Below are 17,700 nucleotides of genomic sequence, written 5' to 3' on the forward strand. Positions count from 1 at the left end.
ATATATAAGTATAATATATTTATCTTTCTTTTTGAAGAAAGAAGCTAAGAAAGAAGAAAAAGAAAAGAAGGTGAGAGAGAGAGAGAGAGAGAGAGTATGGTTTTAGTTTTGATTTTTTATGATTGAAAAGAAACGTATGAGTACAACAAAGAAATCACAGCAAGATGCTGCAAAACCACTGTGAGATTCGGCTGACGATTGACGAAATGAGACAGATAGAGAGAGAGAGCTAGAGCCAGAGCCGAGAAGATAAAGAGTGAGGGCAAGGGGAGGACAACATGCACACACGAAGCAAAAAAAAAAAAAAAAAAAAAAAAAAAAAAAAAAAAAAAAAAAAAAAGATCAACAAAAACCAAACATAACTTGTGACGATAAAATCTCAAGTTAGACTTCCACTACACTAATAGAAATAATTAGTGGAGAAAGAACTTGATGCAACTAAAAGTCTAAAAGCAAAAGAGGGGTCAAAAATAAATAAGAAAATTAACACCACCCAGCAGAGTCTAACATCCAAAGGATGTCCTTAAAATAAATAAATAAATAAATAAAAATATAACAACGTCTAGAAAGAGCCAATTTACTCCCACCCCACCGTTTTATTTCTATTAGTGATGAAAGTGTGAGTAAAAAATTTTATTTATAAGTTGCGTCTAATATATATAACTTATATATATAGTTTATAAAACTTTGTTTTATGGGATTTTTACGCCACAGATCTCCAAGCTTTACAATTCTTAACGTTTGGTCACCATTTTAAAATTTTGAGTGACATTCAAGTCCCCAAATCCTTATTATATAACTCTTATTCCATTTGCACCGTTATTCTTCACTCTCTTTTTGCCCATTAAATGTTATAAGATGTCTATATTTTAAGGCATTTTTGCATTTGAGGTCCTAAAAACATTTTTTTTTACAGACCTTTATTTTATTTTTCTTCTCTCCCTTTTTTTTTGTCTATGCCTTTTTTTTTCTATACATCTAATATAATCTAACAATACATAAAAGAGACAATGCTCTTTTCCATGAGATTGCCACTCCACTTATTTCTTTTTTTTCTTTTTTATTGTTTTATGATTTTTTTACATTTTAAGTTTTTGTGTGTTTTTGAAAAATATATTGTTCCTCGCTTACTTTTATGAAAATATATTTTTTTTCTTTTGCATGTGTTTTTATTTATTTTTAATTGGTTAAAATATTTTTTTCATAAATAAATTTCTCATTATTTCTTAAAGTGTCTCTAACGACACGGCAATACGTGCGGAGCACGTTACAAAACTAGTAGTAATAAAAGAACAACAAACTAAGACAAAAATGGAGAGTTGAGCATTATTAGTGCCATGGTGGCGGTCAGAGCAGCCGTATCATGCACAAGTTTGTTCATCTCAGACAAAGGAGAACTCCCTGAGAAGCTTTCCGCACAAGAATCGGCCTTTCTGCAAGCATCCTCGGCGCTTACTTCCGTAGTCTTGAAGTCATCTGCAAAGATGAAGACAGATATCTATTAAGTGAAGTACTTTCATTCATTCTTTCTTTCTTTATTTATTTATTTTTTCCCTCTCTCTGGTTCCTTTTATTATTATTATTTTTTTCCTTCAAATATACCACGCATGCGAGTTTAATTGAGTTCTTAAAAGTCTAGGATGTCTAAAAATTCAGATAGTTATAAAAAGATATTGTGACATAATTAGGTTTCTAATTTGAAATAATAAGATTAATATACTTAAAACTTATATTACTATGTGAGCGTATTTGAAACTTTTAGATAAAAGTTATATTGAAACTTCTTCTGTAGAGCATCTCTAATGCAGTGCTATAATTAATGTGATAATTAGAAATTTAATATGTGAGTGTAAAAAAATACTCTCCAATGCAATGCTATTTGTTGTGCCAAATCTCCCATATGTTATACTTTATGGTAAATTTCCCACCAATTATATAGCATATGAGAAATTTAGCATTTGATTAGTACTATTGGTTGAAATGTTTACTTTTTTATGTAATCAATATAACTTTTGTATTTTTTAATTATTTTAAAAATAAAAATAACATATCATATCACAAATTTTAATGTTAAATATACTATTGCCATTGGCATTAGCATTCGCATCGAAGATGGTTTTAAAAATTCTAACGGTACAAAATGATATTTGATTGAAAACCTTGCAGAGATAATTGCATCAGAGTTGAAGGTGTAAAATGATGATATAACAGAACTATGTATAGACTTTGGTGGTAAAAACGAAATATTGAAATCTTCCCCTTACTTGCATCAAGACCTCCAATGGCTTTAGGAATATCAGTAGTTATAATTGCATTATAATTGTTAGCACAAGAACTCAAAGCTGCCTTCTCATCCTGTTTTGGACTTCCCTTGATCAATTCTTCAATGTGGCTTAGTGTCTCCTTTGCCTTGGCCTCCCATACTCCAACCTCTATGAAGGTCAAGCCTTTCACATCCGCATCTGAGCTACGTGGATCCGATCGGAGAATAGAGGTGCAAAGATCGTAATATGCGGTCTGCTTGCATGTTTGTTCGATGAAATTGTTAGCATCCATTGGCAAGAAAACCCTAGATTGGATTTGTGGTAGGAAGGACATTGTGTAAAGAGCAGAAAGAAGCACGAGTACTGACGATTTTGTTATGGTCATGATCGAGGTGATCTTCATCTTAATTTGTATGAGATAAAAAAACAAAGGGTTTTGAGAAGTTGTAAATATATAGTTCGCTTGTTTTGAATATTGTTATTTGTTGGAGGAGATAATATTGGTGTTATTTATATTTTGAGTTTTGAGGTGCTTTAAAGGAAAAGGTTAAAGGTCATGATCTTATCTTGTCCACAAATCATATATTTCCTAACAAGCTTAGAAAGAAAACAAAAGGGATTAGAAAAGATAATCCAGGATTTTCAACTCCAAAAATGGACTAGGAAAGAAAATCCAGGATTTTCAACTCCATAAAAGGACTAGCAAAGATAGTCCAGGATTTTCAACTCCATATATAAAAGGACTAGCAAAGATAATCCAGGATTTTCAACTCCATAAAAGTAGTGGCAAAGATAATTCTGGATTTTCCACTCCATAACAGAAAATAAAGAAGATAAATATTTAAGTAGTGCAAAAAAATTTTCTACATCCACGGAGGAGGGAGAAAAACTTCACTAAAAGTTTTAAAATTATACACTCAACAAATTTTTTTCTTTTTTCTCACTATCTAAAACTCCTTACACCATTTGCCATTTCTCTTCTCACTTTTCTCTATTTCTCTCTAAAAGATGCACTCTTTCTCTATACTTTTCTTTTAGCACATGAAGTTTTACACAAAATACTTATTTATAGACCCCTAACAACCCTTTACCCAAAAACAGAAAATAGTTACTTACAAAAAAACACGAAATAGTAACTTTCTCAAAACCAATTTGAGGCACTTACCCAACAATCTCCACATTGACTCAAATTCTCTCAACTCACTCATTTGGGTATTTAATCTCGAAACCCGTCATCATACCGACAATGCAAACTTCAACAAGAATAAACATGTATCAAGTTCAAACTCTCATCAAACTTGACACGAGAAACTGTCTCCTTCTTTTTCAAAGTATCTTCACTGCTACAAGTCCTCACCATCTTATCTTTATCATATTCAACTATTATCATCTTGTTGCACTCTTTTACTCCCGCAACTTCTTTCAGAACAAAAGAAGATTCTTTATGGCTTAGCTTCACCTTCATAGCTCTACCTATGACTATAGTCCCAATCAATATATACAAGTTTTTCACTTTTTCACCATTCATCGCTACTAAATCACCTCTCTTGACTTGCATAAAACCAGTCTTCACATAGTACTCACAACCCAAAGTGTCTAAAGCTCCCAAAGAAATCAAACTTCTCCTTTGTTGACAAACATGCCTAACATTTGTCAATGTCTTCACAACTCCATCAAACATCTTCACCTTAACAGTACCTATTCCAACAGCTTTAGCACTAGAATCATTAGCCATCAACAAAGTTTCAGTATCACAGGACTTATAAGAATAAAAACACTCATTATATGGACACATGAAACAAGCATCCATAATCTGAGATCCAAGAGTCAGAAATATTTTCATCAGCAATAATAGAATAAATTCGTCTTCACTGTCATACCTATCATCAATAACATTTGCAAAATCTGAAGTCTCTTGAGTTACTTGCTTTCTCTTTTTTTTAATGTGCTTTGTCAATTCTTCACAGTTTCTCTTAATATGCCCCTTCTTACGACAATAGTAGCACTCAATATCCTTCCTTGGTCGGGATTGAGAATGATCATCTCTCTTATCATAACATCTTCCTCGTGACCTACTCCTGCCCCTATTCGAATCTGACTTAACCACTAAAACTTATTCAGTGTGAGATATACTACTTGGCATCTTCATATTTGCAGTTTCTAATAGAACAGTCGACAACTCATCCACAGTCAACATCGTCTTTCCAACTAACAGTGTAGTCACCAAAATCTCATATGATTTACGTAGAGAGGCCAATAAAATTACCGCTTTATCTTCCTCATCAATTTTGACTTCTACACTTAACAATTGAGTTATGTACTTATAAAAATTATATATATGATCCCTAACATCACTTTCCTCATCCATCTTCAACTCATACAATTGTTTCTTCAAATATAATCTATTTGTTAGGAATTTCGACATATAAATTTTTTCTATTTTTTCCATAACTTAGAAGAAGATGTCTCATTCATAACACTATATTTTAATTCAAAAGCTAAACTTAAACGAATAGTGCTTACCGCTTTCACTTCCAATTCTTCTTAATCTTCATCTTTCATATTTTCTTATTTTTTTTCTTGCAACGCTTTCAATAATTCATGCTGAATCAGAACATCTTTAATCGTACTCTGGTAGATGCTGATATTTTCTTCCTAACATTCTAAGAAATCGAATAATCGTTTTTAGGCAAATTCGTTTAAAAACTCCGTTTTTTTTTAATTTAATATGTTGTCTTTTCTAAGAACAAGAAGGATGTTTTCAAATTGCTGTCGTTTTATCATTTTATTGTCCTTTCTAATGATGTAATCTCTCTCTCTTTTTTTTTTAATGATAAGATATTGTTTTCCTATAATGTCGTTTTCGAAACTGCAGCACTTTTAAGCATATAGATATCCTGTTGATTTGGCAACGGTACTTTGCCATTGTAACTCAAACTTGATATCAATTGGTATGATTAGGTTCACGGCAGATCCTATTGTACACCTTTTCAAAGTGTCAATAGCCTTGTACTATGGGCTCGTTTAAGAGGTACACTCAGACTATGATTTTAGATTTCGAAGTTTAAAATTCAAATTTTTTATAAGAAAAAAATACTGTAATAGAATTAATGACGTGATCAGTTTGAGTATATGAATATATGACTTAAGATGATTGCTTTTCTAATGTTTAGCGTTTTTAAAATTCATTGCCGTTTATATACTATGATGTCGTGTTTTGTTCTCAAGGGTGTTGTCGTTTTCTAAGTCTCAGTTGGCAATGAATATGTATTAACGCCCGTTTTGAACGAGCAAGAGTAACATAATTAGAACTTATAATTTTGCTACCACAAAAATAGAAAGCTGAACTTAAGGCTGTTAAATACTTTTATTAGTTCTATCTATCAAGTAACATAATCAACCGGTGAGTAGTACTCTTGTTATGGCTGCAGCTACAACAGCCACATCATGCACAAGTTTGTTCATCTTAGTCAGAGGAGACTTTCCTGAAAACCTATTTTCACACATATTAGCCTCTAATGCAGCGTTATTGCTCCCTTGCTCTGCAAACTTGTAGTTACCTGCAAAGACAAAGCCAAGAATATGTTTCAATGGAATTTTTTTTTATTTTACTCAGATTAACCATATAAGTTTAATTATATTGGTAGAGTTTATTTATGTCCCTATAAATTCATATATTTAAGAGATCGGTATAATTAAGTTTTTAAAACTTACATTTCTACGTCGAATATAACTGAAACTTTTATTAAAACATTATAGGTGAAATTCCAAGTTAGAAATTTTAATTAAGGATACAAAATGAGGATTTATTTTAAAATTTTTATGAAGTTTGGAAGTAAAAATTAGTAAAAACTGAAAATTCCACTTACCGGTCTTGAGAGCTTGAATGGCTTCAGGAACATCACCACTTAAAATTGCATCATAATACTCAGCACAAGAACTCAAGGGTTGCTTATCATCACGCTGAGGACTTGCCTTGATGAGGTCTTTAATCTGGCTCAGTGTCCCCTTTGCCTTGGCCTCAATTACACCAACCATTATGAGGGCCAAGCCTCTCACATCCGCACCCGAGCTCCGCGGATTTGATCGGAGAAAAGAGATGCATAAACCATAATTCGTAGTTCGCTTGCACGTTTGTTCGAAGAGATCGTTGGCATCCATTGGTAGGAAACCCTAGATTGGATTAGTGGTGCGAAGGACATTGTGTAAAGAGCAAAAAGAAGCACAAGTGATAATTTTGTCAAAGTCATGACTAAGTTCTTCATCTTTAATTTGCCGGAACTTACAAAATGATCAAGTACTTGAAAGTTTGTTTGTTTTGAAGGTTGTGTTGTGTTGAAGTAGAAATAGGTGCTATTTATGCTTGAGTTTTGAGGTGCTTTAATAGGAAAGTTAAAAAGGATTGTGATCTCATGTCTCAAACCCTACTTGTTGTCTTGTTCTATTTGCCACTTGGATATTGCACAAATTAACCCTTATACTGCCTTACAAACTTATGAAGCAAACAAAAAAAGAATACAAAAGATGATTTAGGATTTTCAAATCCATAAAAGCAAAATACTTTTTGGATTTTCTCTGCATGTGGACGGTTATAGAATCCCTAACTCTATCTCTTCTTCTTCTTTTTTCTTTTTCTTTTTTTTTTTTAACTGAAGATATGGAATCCCTACTTTATAAACTAGAAATGATATAGGGCTCTAGTGGTGCTTAGCACCCCCCAACTAATAGAAGATAGGTCTCGTATTGTGGGATCCACAAGTGAGACTCACTTTCTATTAGTGATGATGCTTGACACTGATGGTGTCTCACTAAAGCGTTTTTCTTATCAAGCACGTAGACAACATAGGCCAAGGGGGGCTTCCCCTCAGTGTCTGAAAATTTCCATAAAGCCCCCCTGAAATTGTAAATTCAATTCTTTTACTCGACTACATAAGCCTAATAAAGCCCAATTCTTTTTTTAATAAGCAAATAAAGCCCAATTCACTTAAAGGCTAAAGTCCAAATCTGTAGAAGCCTTTTTTGAAGGAAAAAAAAAACTGTAGAAGCCTTTTTTGAAAGAAAAAAAAAACTGTAGAAGCCTTAATTAGAAATTAACGTATTTAGATTAAATAAATAAAATAAAAGGCCAAACTTCCTCTGCACTCCACAGTCTCCAACGCTGGCCTTAGACCCTTCGTCTTCAACTTTAAGAGGTTATTCTTTTACGACGAAACTCAGAAAAAGTTTAAATTTAAGGGCTCATTCACTTTGCTGATTTGAGTTTAAAATTTGAGTTTTTATACAGTAAAAAGCTCTCACAAATAATCACATCTAACTTTTTTGCTACAGTAAAAAGCTCTCACATAAAGTCACATCTCAACTCGAATTCTAAACTCGAATCGGCGAAGTGAACGGGGCCTTAACTTACAACTTTATTTAAGTTCACGTTCTTTTAAGTTTCGATTTTATTCAACTTTACTCAACTTTATTCAAGTTATAGTTTTAACTCAAATTATAACTCAAATTCAACTCAAAAATTACATTCAAATCACACTCTAAAAAAACATGTCCTAACTTTCTTCACATTTTCAAGTACGCATACACACCCCAAAAAAAAAAAAACAAAAACAAAAAACAAAAAATCGCTTCCTTTTGGCAAAAAGAAGAAAGAACAAGACATCACAATCAATAAGAAGCCACCAGCATTTTGAATCATTGGATTTGGAGTCTTCTTTTCAATTGGTAATCTTCTTGTTCTTGTCCTAATTATTTTCTCATTTATTTTTGTACTTCTTTTTAATTGATGAAATTACAATAGCACATATCTCAAAGTCGCTGTTTTCAAGGGAATTGAGTTTAATCAATATAATTTTGTGTAGAGTTTGATTAGTGTTTTTTTTTTTTTTTCCTTAGACTGTAGGGTTTGATGTTCACATGTTCGTTTGTCAAATAAAAATGAGAATGCATTGTTGATTATAATTTATTTTTATTTAGGTGGCCATTGATTGAACATGATTGAAAGGTTTTTTTAAAAGAAAGATAGAAGAGTCTTCAATTCCTACAGAAAAAAATGACATTAGTATTAAATCAAGCAAGGTGAATTTCCATCCTAAAGAACTAGAAACTAATCCTGGGTTGCGAATTCTCATTCTAGAGTATCATCCTAACATTCGTGATCAAGTTAGACAAGCGTATATGGATAATGGTCCTTGCCAGCCTCAGTTTCACAAATTTTTAAAAACACAGTTTTGATTGCTACTGTAGAGAGAGTATTTTTTTTCCATGAACTTTGTGAAGAGTCAGCTACGCAATCGAATGAGAGATTAATTATTAAATGTTACTTTATTTGTGTATGTCAAAAAAGACATTTTCAATGGCCTTGATAATGAGACTATTATGCGACATTTTCAAGACATGAAAACTCACCGAAGACAATTCTAATACATTAAGTATTATTAAATTTTTTGTGTGGTTATTAGCCTCCTTCATAAAAATTCCTGGCTTCATCATTAAATTTTTGTTGCTTGTTAATTTTTTCAATTTTTTTTGTTAAATTTTTTTTTTCCCTGATAAGAAAATACACAGGAACCTGTAGTTGGATGTGCGAATTATATTCTTGTTCTCCAATGAGACCACCAAGCCCGTATACTTTAATAATTCAAATCGCATATTGAATTGCTATGTTATCGTTAAGTGAATATTGGAATCAAATGAAAGCACCGAGAGAAAATTCTTATTCCATCAACGTTTTTTCTGCCCCGTTAATCTCTTGTGATGAGTGTATAATGGGTCAATCACTGATTAGTTGGACAGAGAATTGAATAGACATTTTTGACAGAGTATTCCTCTTGAATGACTAATAAGCTAAAATAGTCCTATAGTTGTATTCGTATAATTATATTGGTAATAAATAAATGCTAAAAACCAATAAAAATTATACAGAGATTATTTTTTTTTATTTTTTTATTTTTTGGAAAGGAGAAACATATTGAATTTTATTTCTTTATTTTCCTGCCATTGAATTAGACTCAATTCTCTTTTCCGTTTTGAAAAAAATAAATAAAATGAAATAAAATAAAAGAGCCGGAGGTTCTCAGGGGAAAAAGGCAACGCCACATCCTCATGATGATTCTGCCAATTTTGTGTCTGTATGTGCAATGTTCTTGATAGTGTTGTCTGTCTTACATGAATAAATTAAGATTTATTTTTCATTTTTCTCTTCCTTTCGTTATCGTTCTCTAATTAGTTGCCAATGGAAAATATCTATTCATATGATAACTTTTTTACTTTGCAACATCCTACTGACGAAGTAAAAAGTGAATTTATACGAGAGAGAGAGAATTAAAATTGAGCACAAAATGAAAAACACAAGAACTCAACGGTTGCTTCTCATCATGCTCAAGACTTGTCTTGATAAGGCCTTTGATGTGACTCAGTGTCTCATTTGCCTTAGCCTCAACTGCACCAATCATTATGAGGGCGAAAAACAGAACAGTCATGTCTTGACTCTGTGGATCCGATTAGAGTACGGCGACACAGAGATCATAATTGGAGGTTGAATTGCACGCTTTATCCATAGAGAGCACCACCGGTTTGTTGAAGAGTACACTAGATTGGATTAGTGGTAGGAAGGACATTGTGTAAAGAGCAAACGGAAGCACAACTAGTGATGATGTTGTTATGGTCATGACAACAGTATTCGAATTTAGTTTATGAATTAAAATTATGAGATTATAATTATTTTTAATTTATATATATTTTTTATAAAAAAAAATATTATAATAAATTATGAATCATAATTCGAATCAGAAAATGAATCCTTCAACCAAACACGCTCTTCATTTTTGTAGGAGACAAAAAAAATAAATAAATAAAGAGGAAGGGTGGGGGGTTTCAAAAGTACTAGTATTTTTTTTTTTTAACATTGTGGCCGTAATTGAAATTTTTAGAAAAAAAAAAAGTTATATTTTAATGTTGCAAAATGATATTTGATTGAGAATTTTGTGGAATTTATTGGCCTCGTATAGTTCAGGGTGTAAAATGTGGATTTAGTAGAAAAATTTATTAACTTTAGTGGTAAAAACTAAAAATTGAAATATTCCCCCTAAGAACTTCAGTTGTTATAATTGCATTATAATTATCAGCACAAGAACTTAAAGTTGTCTTCTCATCCGGTTCAGGATTTTCTTTGATCAGTTTTTTTGGCGCGATTAAGTGTCTCCTTCGCCTTGGTCTTAACTACACCAATCATTATGAAGGTCAAGTCTTTCACAACCGCATCTGAGCTCTGGGGAACCGATCGAAGAATAGAGGTGCAAAGGTTGTTAACTCACGGTCTGCTCGATGAAATTGTTGGCATCCACCGGGGAGAAAACCCTACATTGGATTAGGGGTGAGAAGGTCATTGTGTAAAGATCAAAAGAAGCCAAAGTAGTGATGATGTTGTTATGGTCACGACCGAGGTCTTCATCTTTGTATGAGATGTAAATGGCTTTGAGAATTGTTATATATAGTTCGTTTGTTTTGATTGCAATGTTTGGAGGGGACAATATTGGTGTCATTTATACTTTAGTTTTGAGGTAATTTAAGGGGAAGGTTAAAGGGTCGTGATTTTAGCTCATGTATCAAAGTCATAGTTGTTCTATGTGCCACGTAGGTGCACAAATCCTTGTACTCCTAACGAGCTTAATTAGAAAGTGAACAAATTAAAAGGAAATGGAAAAGATAATTTCAGGATTTTAAACTCCATAAAAGGACTAGAAAAGATTATTCTCATGATTTCCAATTAATAAAAGGAAAACCTTTTGGATTTTCTTTGCATGTAGATGGTAGTAGATCCCTACTATAATTAACACTAGAAAGAAAGCTCACAGAAAGCTGCTCATTATAAAAGAAGAGAGAAATTCAGAACGCTGCTGATCTTAATCTCCAAATGCGCAACACATGAACACGAAAATAAGTAAATCAGTTGTGACATACAAACCTGGTCATATGTGCTTTGTGCGTGCTTCAAACCACCAACCATCTGTTAACACACGTCTCTTTTTAGACCTCAATTGCTACTTATTTTAAATTAAAAGTACAATTTGTCAAAATTAAAATTTCAAAATGCAATCTACAACCACACGCATAATATAAGATGCAACAATACAATTTACCCTTATATTAATTTTAAGAAAGATCAATTATTACATAGCATAACTTAACCACAGAATCTGAAGCAATGCATCTAGTTCCATAGACGCTTTTTCTTTTTTTTTTTTCTTTTTGAAATATATATATACGGTCATCATAATAAACTTAACAACCGTATTGCTTATTCTCAACTTACATTAGGTTTGTTCACACACATGGCAATAATACCAATGTATAGAATATTGCATATATATATATATGCAATATATAAATTATAATATGCTAGCAAGCTGCTAATCTTAGGCTAGCTAGTTTCTTCACCCACATCTGTTTGTCTTATCTCTCCATTCTCCACAATATTTTTAGTAGTATTCTCGTAGTCCAAGGATTCGTCCTCATAAATGTCCCACCACTTCTTCACCCACAACTTTATGTCTTCTCTGTCCATATGCGCTTCCTTTCCTGTGTACCTCCATGGCTTTGCTCCCTATGTATACAAATTATATCATTTGCTAATTAATAAATTAATAGAATGCAAAACGCTTAATTAAGTAAACATGTTTGGATTGATACATAATTCTAAAATGTCAAATTTTCATCAAATTATGTTAAATAGTCTGTAATTTCTTTTTTCTTTCGATATAATTTTGTTAAATGAATAATTTCTTTTTTGTTCTAATCCAATTTTGTTAAATGATCTATTAATTTCTTTTTTTTAATCTAATTTTGTTAAGAGAGCTTTTTTAGTAGGATCAGAAAAATGAACTACTGATAATTCTTTATTTTCAGCCATCAAATATGTATCAGAAACCATCTAATTTACATATTTTTTCAATCGAATGTGATTTTGACATGATCCGACAGTTAAAAACTAATATTATTAGTATAACTGACCTCCCAAAGAAAATCGCTTTATTAAATGATCTGTAATTTCTTTTTTCGATCTAATTTTGATGTGATGATTTAACGCTAAAAAACAGCACCACTAATACAAGATCCCTACCATACAGAAGTTCTTAATGTATTCATATTTGAGAATATTTTGTTTTTGAGTTCACTTACGTCTGCAGAATAGTGGACAACCTTGACCTTGTCAATTTCCACATTCTCAGGGTGAAACCACAACATGGCCACAAGGAGGTTGTAAACATTTGAAATAGGCTTGTACACATCCTTGAAGTACATGTTCAGAAAGTCCTACACATATATATGCACCACATAATTAATTAAAGGTAACACAAATTGTAACATTCATATATTAAAATTCAATCTTATACTACGATTATTTATTTTTAATTTGCGTACTAGAAAGCGATTACTAAGCGTAGAAAATTACTTAATTACCTGCTCGGCAAAGGTAGTGGGAGTTGTGATTTTGACGGTCTCCAAGAGGTTAGAGTAAGTGACGAGGTTAGGCTCGAAAACGAACATGCCGGCATTGAAGTACAACGGTGGCGGCGACCCCATCTCGGCAGGCCACTGCACCCTCTCAGGGCGCTGCTGGCAGTAGCCAATCTTGTGTTGAGGAGAGTTACACCATACTTCGTTATCACAAAAGCAATCCATCACAGCATAGAAGTAGCCATTTGGCGAGTCAAATATGTTATCAACGTTGTCAAACACTTGTATGTCTGCATCCAAGTACATCATCTTCTCATACTCTACAAACTACAATAATATTTGAAACAGTGATCAAATCAGGTATACAACACACATATATAGTCATATATACTTTAGTTATAGCTTATTTGTTATACAATACTTATGGAGATATAACAAATAACGTATAGCAGACATGTACACACATCTTTGGATGAAAACAGAATTATGTCTAAAATAATGGAAACTTAGGAATAAATAGTTTCTTTCAAGTTCCTGTATTTGGGTATCAGGAAAAACGTGCACAATCTCATTGCCAGCAAAAGGAGCATTGATCCATTTTTGGGCTCGATGAAGACTTGGATTCCTCCTCCCGCTGGACAATATAAAATAAGAGGATATTTGGTTCATAGATTCAAAATTATGATTCAGAACCATTTTTGATTTATGTGTATTTTTTGTGAGGAAAAACACTGTAGCCAGCTCCGAACTATGATCCGAACTATGGCACCGATGTTTACTCAAAACACACCCTGAATGTTGATGCAGATATCTCTTTAAAACAAAATCTAGTTGGAATCAGTGCTTTGATTTGAAATAGTGAAGGCTTTGTTATAACTACCCTACCTTCTAGATGCTTTGGAAAGTTTTCTTCTAAAGAAGCTAAGCAACTACTCTAAGTTACAATCTCATTTGAGCCACAGATGTTGGCATGCCACCTAACTTTATAAAGAGTGATGCCTTAAAAATTAATCCAACTCCCTCCTCAATATTTCTGAGTTTGAGAATTTTGTATCTGACATTAATACATGTCCTTTTTCTTCTTCGATGAATGTTTAGTTGACCATGCTCCAAGGTTTGCAAATTATGCAGCCCATAGTTTAGCTAAGAATGGTCTTAGGCTAGAAGAAGATATTGTGTCGTTGGAATATGTTCCACCATTTACTGCATCTGATCTACTGAAAAAATATTTATCATTGGATAACAGATACAATATTCACTAAAAAAACGGAATATATGTCTAAATTAACAAAGGACATAATTAAAAAAAAAATAAAGTCTATATAATCGGTGGGGAAAAGCACGCAATTATTGATATTATTAACATAAAGAGAGTAGGAATACAATCATTTTCGTACATGTCTTAAATCCAAACATACTTTTGGTATTGTTTATCTCAATATTTTAGAAAGTTTTTTATATCTTAAAAGCCGATTTTTAAGAGGTAAAATCTCATTTTTTACCCTCTTAAATAATTGAAGAGAAACCAATAATTTATAAAACATCTGTAATCTAAAAATAATTTAAAACATCTAAAAACTAAAGAAAAATAATAAAAGGACCATTTTTTCCTTAAAGAAGTCGTTTGATCTCAAACTAAGAACACCCACTAATAATAATAATAATAATAATAAACTTAACCATGGACCCAAAAAAACTTCCATCAGTGAGTCCTATTTTTTTATCTCTAAATTAATTTTTTAATGATTAAATCGAACAGTTTTATGTGTTGCCCTTATAAACTTTTAATCAGATTTACACAAATTTAATTATTAAAAAATTAATTCAACCGTTAAAAAGCAGGACTCTACCCGTCCAGGTTTTTTATGTCTCCAAAATCCAAGTCCCGTTCATTTCGTCGATTCGAGTTTAAAATTTGAGTTTTGTTACAGTAAAAAACTCTCAAAAAAACCTGGTGCTTGGATTCCGCCGATCAACCTTCTCCGTTTCTCCGCCAGCCCCCCTTTTTTTCCCCCAGATCAGAGCGGATCCGCAGCAACGTCCAACCCAGATCACAAAATCCCAGTTGTCGTCTCCATCAACGATCGACGACGCCAAAAAAATCGGATCCGAGTTCGAATCCAAATAACTAACAGTACTATGCATATGATACAAGAGACACTGACAAAATAGAATTATACTAACCTCCCAAAGGCGAAGCTTAGAGTAGTTGATGACAAAATAGGCCCTGACAAATTTGGTTTGGCTTTCAGGCGGATAGAAAGGCTCAATCTCCCGGACGATGCATCCTTGGGAGCGAAGAATGCGGCGGGGGTCGTCGGGAACATCCGGCAGCACGGCCACCACGAGAGGGTAACGAGTGTTGGCCTTGCGGAGGCCCTTGGCAAGCCCCACCACGCCTTTGACATAGTCTCCGTCGCCTGCAAGAAAGGTCACGAATGCTCTCTTGCCCACACCCATGTTCATGGCTTTTTTGGTAGAAAGAAATTATTACTCGACGAAGAAGAAATATTACTTCGAAAAAAAACGACCAAATATAGAAAAGTAGACAGAGAGAGATCCAAGAGAAGGACAAAGTAGTAGGAATGACACTATCGCTATTGAGTAAAGTCTTTGATAGCATTGGAGGGGAGGGAGTAGTGCTCCAATTTATAGGCATATTAGACGTTAAAATGCATTGGGAAAAGTGATTAGTGGACATAATTTGTGCATCTAAAGATAAGTACATGTACTACGTGGCACACAATTATTTTCTTTTTTGAAAGGGACTTTTTTTCTTGGAATTGTCTATAATCTCCCAGTATAAAAATAGGAGACAAGTCTCTATCAGGTTTATATGCCGTCATAATGGGCTGAAAGTCTAATATAATTTTTTTGTATTGAGTTATAATAATTATTATTTTAAAAATTAGAATATAGTTTTAAATATTTAATAATGAATGATTGTTATATACATTTTTTGTGAATAATTATATAAAAAAATTAGAAAATACATTAATAAATGACTGTCATTTTTACTGTTAATATCAATCGTTTTATCGTAACTAATTTATGTTTTTAAAACTGAATAATATTGTCTTGAAAAATTATATATATCATATTTTTATTTTTATAAGTACATCTGGTCATATATAAACATTTATTTAGTATTGATAGTGTTTTATTTATTATATGATTAAAATGACTCTTAATTTTTAAAATAATAATTATTACGACTTAATATAAAAGAATTACATCAATTATTTAATAAGTTAGGCTAATCTTTTAACTTTTTACGATGGAAAAAATTTCTCCCGTAAAAATCATAGGAGACAAAAAAAAACCTTTTTCCTTTATGGGAAGCACATGTTTGTGTTTTTTTTTTTTATTTCTATAGATATTAGATGTATGAAAGGATTATATTAAATAAGTGGTTAGGAGGTGGTTGACTTGCCGGCCTATGTTTTTTTTTTCTCTGTATATTTCTTTGAACTTGTGGGTTACTTGCGGGTATGTCTCTCTTTTTCTTTTTTTTTTCTTTTTTTTTCCGCTGAATAATTAATGTCTCTCCTTTGTTTAAGAGTGGTTGATGCGTGCTGCCACCGTTTTCTCTTTATTTTTTAATTATTTTTTTTCATGTTAATTGTTCAAGCGCTACATTTCGGTCTCGTTCATTTCGCTAATTTGAGTTTAGAATTTAAGTTTTGTTACAGTAAAAAGCTCTCATAAATAATCACATCTAACTTTTTTACTACAATAAAAAGCTCTCATATAAAATCACATCTCAACTCAAATTAAAAACTCAAATCAGCGAACTAAACGGACCCTTCATGTCTTTTATGTGGATAGAAAATAAATTCCATTTCTTCACACGTTTCAATGAGATCACAGATCACTAGACGTTTTTTATTCTCCTTTTTTAAAAAGAGAATATTGTTCTCATGTCACTCACTGTAAAGAAAAAGAAAATATAAAATATAAAACTATTTTAAAATGTTTATATTCTTACACACTCTTTACTCTTATATATATACACACACGCACATACACACACGTATATGAACATATATAGACATATATAAATTAAAGATTCGTTTAGTTCGTTCATTTAAATTTTTAATTTGAGTTAACGTATGATTTTATATGAGAATTTTTTATTGTAGTAAAAAAATTAAATATAATTATTTTTAAAAAATTTTTACTATAATAAAACTCAAATTTTAAACGTAAATTGATAACAAAACTCAAATTTTAAATGAGAATCGCTGAAATAAACAGATCCTGATATAAACTTTTTATTGAATAAAAAAAAAATGAAAGTGATCATCAGGTATAGACGATCTCTACTCCTTCTGTTAAATTTAGGCCGGTGGCTCTTTCAACGGACCGCTGATGTAGGAGAAGAATAATTTGAGTGTTGAAATGAGTTTTCTTTATTATTATTATTTTTTTAATGTATCTGATAGTATTTTTATTTTTTTCTTACAAAAAAAAGAGTGGCACATGTGTGGACGTATATAATTCTCTAAAAAAAAATAACGGAGATGGACAGAATGGTTACTTATTTACCAACAATTAAAGAGTGTAGTGATCTTTTTTTCCAGATTAAAAAAAATAAAAATTAAATTATCACCTAGTAAAAGTTTGGAAGAAAAAATCTTAATCTTAACTAAATTAAAAGACTCAATAAAGCTCCACTATTCACTTTTGATGGTCAATAAAAGAATCAATAAAGTTTCCACTATCCACTTTTGGTCGTCAAGCACGCGCTGTTTTGGTGCTTTTTTTTTTTTTTTCCTTTTCTTTATTTCTTTTGAGCGTGTTTGAAATTAATTCTGTTTTTATTTTTTACATTTAAAAAAATAAATAAAAACGTTTTTAAAATAATATTTAACGTAATAAAAATAAAAAATAAAAATAAAAATAATTTTTTAATTTAATATAAAATGAAAGATAAATAAAAAATAATTTTTAATTATTTTTCATTTGTTATTTTTATTTT

The 17,700-nt window shown here is 31.7% G+C and overlaps 3 protein-coding genes across 4 annotated transcripts in view; all 3 read right to left on the reverse strand.

Moving 5' to 3' along the window:
• Positions 1-1,300: 1,300 nt before the first annotated feature.
• On the reverse strand, positions 1,301-2,649 carry LOC21408823 (cell wall / vacuolar inhibitor of fructosidase 1). Its single transcript, XM_010100473.1, has 2 exons — positions 2,265-2,649; positions 1,301-1,476 (listed from the first exon to the last, which is right to left on the reverse strand). Exons 1-2 carry the CDS (start codon positions 2,647-2,649, stop codon positions 1,301-1,303), a joined length of 561 nt encoding a protein of 186 aa, XP_010098775.1.
• Positions 2,650-5,660: 3,011 nt separating this feature from the next.
• LOC21408824 (cell wall / vacuolar inhibitor of fructosidase 1) lies at positions 5,661-6,425 on the reverse strand. The gene is made up of 2 exons (XM_010100474.1): positions 6,134-6,425; positions 5,661-5,824 (listed from the first exon to the last, which is right to left on the reverse strand). The coding sequence occupies exons 1-2, from the start codon at positions 6,423-6,425 to the stop codon at positions 5,661-5,663; spliced, it is 456 nt and encodes a 151-aa protein (XP_010098776.1).
• A 4,953-nt stretch (positions 6,426-11,378) lies between these two features.
• LOC21408827 (galactinol synthase 2) overlaps positions 11,379-17,700 on the reverse strand; it is a 37,429-nt gene continuing 31,107 nt past the window's right edge. Inside the window, exons 1-4 of one of the 2 annotated variants that reach the window (XM_024167135.1) lie at positions 14,904-15,334; positions 12,723-13,046; positions 12,441-12,575; positions 11,379-11,865 (exon numbers count right to left, since the gene is read on the reverse strand). In XM_024167135.1, the coding sequence (XP_024022903.1) occupies positions 11,683-11,865; positions 12,441-12,575; positions 12,723-13,046; positions 14,904-15,185 (924 nt within the window). In that variant the 5' untranslated portion in view covers positions 15,186-15,334 and the 3' untranslated portion in view covers positions 11,379-11,682. Of the gene's footprint in view, positions 11,866-12,440; positions 12,576-12,722; positions 13,047-14,903; positions 15,335-17,700 lie in introns of those variants that run through there. The other variant, XM_024167136.1, reaches the window with a different exon arrangement.

Source organism: Morus notabilis, unplaced genomic scaffold (genome assembly GCF_000414095.1).
Source record: "Morus notabilis unplaced genomic scaffold, ASM41409v2 Scaffold467, whole genome shotgun sequence".
NCBI classification, from domain to species: domain Eukaryota; kingdom Viridiplantae; phylum Streptophyta; class Magnoliopsida; order Rosales; family Moraceae; genus Morus; species Morus notabilis.